We start from the raw sequence: 5,992 nt of genomic DNA on the forward strand, positions 1-5,992 counted from the left end.
TCTCCACATCACACTAATTCTGGCTCCTGGGCTATAGCGGCTGCGTCTTGGTGAGTCCCTTTTTCTTGTCTATGCTATAGGGTTTTGACGGGATCCATTTGTATTACTTTGGTCAATTATCAGATGCTTGTGGAAGCAATGGGCCAAGAGTTTGATCTCAGCTCAGAGTGTTGTGCTTTCCTGTTGCTAAGGGACAAGCCATGCCCACTCCCATTACCTCTGACCTGCCCACTGGCATCTTGGCCCCTTCCTTTTCTGCTTCCTTGATGTGCTCATGCGCCTTCTCTCTCTCTCTCTCTCTCTCTCTCTCTCTCTCTCTCTCTCCTTTTATCTCTTTCTCTCCTTTTATCTCTTCTCTCTCTCTGTCTCTCTGTCTCTCTCTCCCTCTCTCCTTGTAATAAATATTTTATCTTTATGCCTATCTTTTGTGTTTATGTGTCTGTTACCTGCTGCCACTGCCCGTGCGGCATGTGCCCTCCCGCTGGTGGGAAACTGTAGCCGCTTGTTTTATGGCGGGCCCCACCAGCCCGCTCAGGGATCGTTTTTAAGAATAACACAGAGGCTAGACCGACAAGACTGGGTCTAAGTGAGATGGACTTTGTTTGCTTTAGAGACACCTAGCATCCAATTTCCATGACCCCATTAGGCCTAAGAGCTATTTTAGCAGACCTGCTGTAATAGACTTAGGCCACGGGGTTAGGCAGACTTTAAAATGGTCACTTGCAGTTCAAAGCCAGATCCACTGTTGCCCCTGGGATGCCTCTTACAAAATCTTTATAAATTGGGGCTGTTTGATATAATCTGTCCCAAACAGCTAATTTCCCTATGCACTAAGATTTAGGCTCAATACTATCTTGACAATGGGATGCATTGGCCACCAAAAGGAAGTCTTGAGCTTACTGTCCTCTGGGACCTAGAAAATTTTTGTCACCGTAAGGACAAATGGGCAGAGCTTACATATGACCATGATTTTTGGGCTCTGCACTCTCGCCCTTCCCTTAGTAGCCAGTGTCTCGTGGCATCAGTCTTGGTCACTAGAGTCAAAACACCTCCAAGTTCCCCATCATCTGGAAATTGGGACCCTGACAATTCCAGCTGGACCATGAAGCCAGAGGCACCGGCCCCTCCCTCACTCCCTCAAGCCCACACTACCCAACCCCCTACTATGGAGCAACATTCTCCACAGTCCTCTCTTTCCCTGTCCCCGAGGAGCAAAATAGAATTCAGGTAGCAGCTAGGCAATATGCAGACCAGACTCATTTGATAGACAGTACCATCCCTGTGGGAAAAATGGCTGGGCCAGCCGCAGAACCACACTGGGACTACCAACCTGGCCAAAGCCGCCAACAGAGGTTGGACATCATTGCTTGTTGTCTCCTTCAGGGTATGGGAATGGTCTTGGAAAAAGTAGTTAATTTGACAAACTCCAAGAGATTATACAGCTAGCAGATGAAAATCCAGCTGTTTTTTTTTTTTAAATATATGACAAGAGGTCATGTTCCAATATACCAGGCTAGATTCAGCCTCCCCAGCTTGGCTACCCATTTTATTTCTCAGTCAGCACCAGATATTAGAAAAAAGTTAAGGAAGGTTGAGGAGGGTCCCTAAATCCCTATACGGGAATTGGTGAAAATGGCCTTTAAAGTTTTTAATGCCTGAGAAGAAACAGATGAGTCTTCCCAACAGACAGGGCTACAACAGGCAGCTAATCTACAGGCCCAGGCCTTAGCAGCTGTGCTAAGGTCACAGGAAGGGGGACAAGGGAAGCCAATCACAAGGCTCTACCCTGATGGAGCCCTGCCTAAGTCAACCTCACAGGCAAGCTGTTTCAAGTGTGGTCTAAATGGTCGTGCAGCACGATATTGCACTACGCCTCCTCTGTTGTATGAGAGCAGTGGGGCTGTATCCCACCACCCAGATCCTGGCTGCCAGCTAGCTTATGCCCTGAAATAATTACGCTGAAACTGTATTCTTTTAAACACTACTTGGCCCATTAGTTTTAACCTCTTATTGGCTAGCTCTTACATATTGATCTAACCCATTTCTAATAATCTGTGTAGCACCACAAGCTGGTGGCTTACCAGGGAGATTCTTTTTTTTTTTTTTTTGGTTTTTCGAGACAGGGTTTCTCTGTGGTTTTGGAGCCTGTCCTGGAACTAGCTCTCTAGACCAGGCTGGTCTCGAACTCACAGAGATCCGCCTGCCTCTGCCTCCCGAGTGCTGGGATTAAAGGCGTACACCACCACTGCCCGGCTACTAGGGAGATTCTTAACCTGCGTCTGTGTCAGGTGGGAGAATCATGGCGACTGCTTTACTTTGCTTCTTTCTCCCAGCATTCTGTTCTGTCTACTCCACCTACCTAATTTTCTGTCCTATCAAAGGCCAAGCAGTTTCTTTATTAATTAACCAATGAAAGCAACAGGTAGATATAAGACCCACCTCCATCACTGCTTCGAGGTTATGCCCTATCTGCCAGCAACCTGAACCGTGGAAATCACAATGGCCCCATGCGGGTTGTCCTCTATGCCACGCCATGGAGGCCCAGCCACACCAACATCAGCAAGTGAAACTGTGCCAGCCTTCAAACTTCTCAGCCTTGCAGATGATTGATGCTGCCCAGACTTGGTATTATATCCCATAACCCTACCTGAGCCTAGGGTAAAGCTACAGGTAGCAGGTACGACCATTACCTTTATTTTGGACATGGGAGCTACCTATTCTGTTCTAACATCTCACTGGGGCCTTACGTTCCTCTCACCAATGTCAGTTATGGGGAGTAGATAGGACCCATTCTTCCCCACTTAAAATTTTGCCACTGCCCTGCATCCTTGCAGGACAACTTTTCTCTCATTCTTTCTTAGTGATATCTGCTTACCCAGCACCTTTATCGGGTCCAGATATACTTAGCCGCTTCAGGGCCACACTTACCTTAGCCCCCCGTGCTCTCCTGAGTCACACTTTCTTCTCACTCTAACAACTTCTCAGGTTCCTACCCCAGACTGTTCTGTCCCTACACTCCCTTATCCAGTAGATCCCCAAGTATGAGACACTTCTACTCCTGTGATTGATACCACCAGCCAGTGTTAGTTTGCCTTAAAGACCTTTCATCCTTCCCTTCCAGACCCCAGTTTCCAAAAAAAAAAAAAAAAAAAACTTATGTCAGTGTAGAACTATCAGAGAAACCATGGGATTTATCCCTGGAATAGAAAAGAGAACTCAGAGACAGTCTCAAACAAGTCAGAGGGAACAGCATTCCCAGACACGCAAGTGTTCTCTGAGGGTTTTACGATGGCTACTGCTGAAAGAGAAAACATGATGTGAGGACGGATGGAGTCCATGACAAGCTTGCATGCTGGACTTTCAAAGGGCAAATTACAGTTTAGCAAGTAGACCTACTACTGAAACTGCATGCACACTCAGGCAGACACATGCAGAGACTCACGTTGTTAAATGGAAGCAATTTTCAGAACCACCTCTAGAGGATGCAAATCTTAATTTCTTCCGCCAGGGCTAAAGGCGGGATCAGTTAAGTGAACACCACTAACCACTATAGCCTACAGGCTCCACCTCCCCTGTAGGCGGAAGTGGGTCTCAGAGCCCCCACCAGGGGGCGGGTTTCAAGGGACATGCTGGAAGCTCATTGGCCTCTGTGGCAAGGCAGTAGGTGGAGCCAAATATCGCCCAGTCGCCATCGAGGACTGAGGAGAGAGGATCGAGGACCAGAGCTGCGGTTTCTCTCGAGGGCTCAAGCCCCTTTTTCTGAAGGGCCAGCGGAGTTTCTCTAAGTATGACCTTAATATTCTTCTGAGCCTTTTTCTTCTTCTCTTCCTCACGCTAAGGTGTCTATTTCCCTCAGCTTTAGGCCTCTTTAGGCGAAGCCTGCTGGAGATCGGGGACAACCCGGAAGACCGCACCTCACCTCAACCCGGTTCCTCTACCCACACAGGCTATGTATGCCCAGGCCCTACGGGCCGTGGCCCGACCCCTTCAGAGAGCACTATCTCTGGGTTGCCTGGCCGTCTGGCAATCCCGCAGAACCATTGAGGCAGGGAGAGGGTGTGAGGGAAGAGAAGCAGCTGTAACAGGGTCCCAACCTTCGAAGTGTCGAGGCGCGTCTGCAAGACTGGTGTACAACTGGGGAGAGAATGTGGGTTTGGTGAAAGAAGAGGGCCTGTGTCGAGCCGACGGAAAGCTGAGTCTGGCGGATAGTTTGTCTTTGGGAAAGGTCAGGGCCCGGCACTCTGCATGGGCTTCAGCAAGCATCTGTCCCGTGTAGAATGCTAAGAAGGAAGAAAGGGTAAAAGAATGTAACAGAGAGAGATCTGGATTGAATTCACGAGACTACTGTTTGTTTGAAACCCAGCATCTCACTATTTAGCTCAAGTAGCTCTCAGTCATGATCCCCCTACCCAAGGTTCCAGGGTAGGTATGACTCCCGTGTCCCCTGCCTTCAGAAGGACAATATCATTTCATGGGCAGGTGTGGGAGTGGTCTGCGGGACAAAAGGATAATCGGTTGAAAGGGAGAACAAGGTGGTGATAAAGATTAAAGTGTGCTGTGAGGGAAACTCGAAGGGAGAAAGAAAGGAAATCAAACACTGGGCGTCCATGAGACTACTGAGTACTTGGTGAATATTTTCCCATGTGGGGAGTGAAGGGATAGAGGGCACCTGGGAAGACAGCTGTCAGCTTCTGGGCTTTGGTGTGATCATTGAGGGAGTCCTGGGGCTTCCTGTGTATTTCTGTGTGGATGTGTGGCCTGAGTCTGAGGCGATCGACCCTGTAAAGGAGACCACGCCAAGAAATTCTTGGGAGTGATAGTGAGGGGAGGTGATGGGGGAGTGGACAACCAGATGAGGGTGGAGACTCTGTAAGTACAAAAGGGAGACAAAGGCCAAGGGAAACCATGGCAGGACAAATTGGTAGTAGCAGTAGTGGAGAGCCCATTGGAAGATTCTAGCCACCAGAGAGGGGTCATTTTTGTTTGTTTGTTTTGCTTTGTCTTGTTTTCTTTTGGCTAAGATAAGAGCAGTTACTCTTCCTTTCCAAAATTTTTATTAAATTTTAAATTTTATTTTACATACCAACCATAGTGTCCCCTTCCTCCTCTCCTCCCACTCTCTACCATCACCTCCTTTCTACCCACACCAATCCACTCTTCAGAAAGTGTAAATCCTCCCATGGGAGTCAATAAAACGTGGCCCAACAAGTTGAGGCAGGACCAAGTCCCTCCCCCTTGCATCAAGGCTGAGTGAGGTAGCCCATTATAGGGAATAGTTTCCAAAGAGCCAGCTTATGTGCAAGTGACAGATTCTGGTCTCACAGCTAGGGGCCCTATGTACAGGCCAAGCTACACAACTGTCACCGACATGCAGAGGGTCTAGGTCGGTCCCATGCCGCCCCCCCCCCTAGCTATTGGTCTGGTGTCTGTGGGCTCCCACAAGCTAGGATCACAGTCTCTGTAAGTTTTCCCATCATGATCTTGACCACTCACACACACACCTTGCTCATATAATCCCCTCCTCCTTCTCTTCAGCTGGACTCCCAGAGCTCAGCCCAGTGCTTGGCTGTGGATCTCTGCATCTGCTTCCATCAGTTACTGGATGAAGGTTCTATGATAATAATTAGGGCTGCTATCAATCTGGTTATGAGGGGAGGCCAGTTCAGGCACCCTCTCCACTATTGCTAGGAGTCTTATCTAGGGTGTTCCTTGTAGATTCCTGGAAGGTTTCCTGGCACCAGCTTTCTCCATAACATCATAATGTTACTGTTTTCATTGGAAAAAGCAGTTACTCTTAGGCCATGGGGATACAGTGGTATTTCTGCTCTCCACCCCAGAACCATGGAGCAGCAAGACAAAGTGGATGTTGCCTGTGGTCCCTCCGACTCGGAATGTAACATGGGGAACGAGGCTGGAGCCCCACTGGTCGTTGGTCCTGGCCTCAGAGGACGTGCGAGCCACCGTGGCACAGGCTGCAGTTGTACCACCAGAA

At 48.7% G+C, this 5,992-nt stretch overlaps 1 protein-coding gene across 1 annotated transcript in view; it reads left to right on the forward strand.

Moving 5' to 3' along the window:
* The window catches only part of LOC101994300, a 47,011-nt gene extending 42,967 nt beyond the window's left edge, over window positions 1-4,044 (forward strand). Inside the window, exon 5 of the mRNA XM_013350480.2 lies at window positions 3,857-4,044. Coding sequence (XP_013205934.1) covers window positions 3,857-4,044 — 188 coding nt within the window. The remainder of the gene's footprint in view (window positions 1-3,856) is intronic.
* Window positions 4,045-5,992: the final 1,948 nt, after the last annotated feature.

Source organism: Microtus ochrogaster, chromosome X, assembly GCF_000317375.1.
Source record: "Microtus ochrogaster isolate Prairie Vole_2 chromosome X, MicOch1.0, whole genome shotgun sequence".
Classification (NCBI taxonomy): Eukaryota; Metazoa; Chordata; class Mammalia; order Rodentia; family Cricetidae; genus Microtus; species Microtus ochrogaster.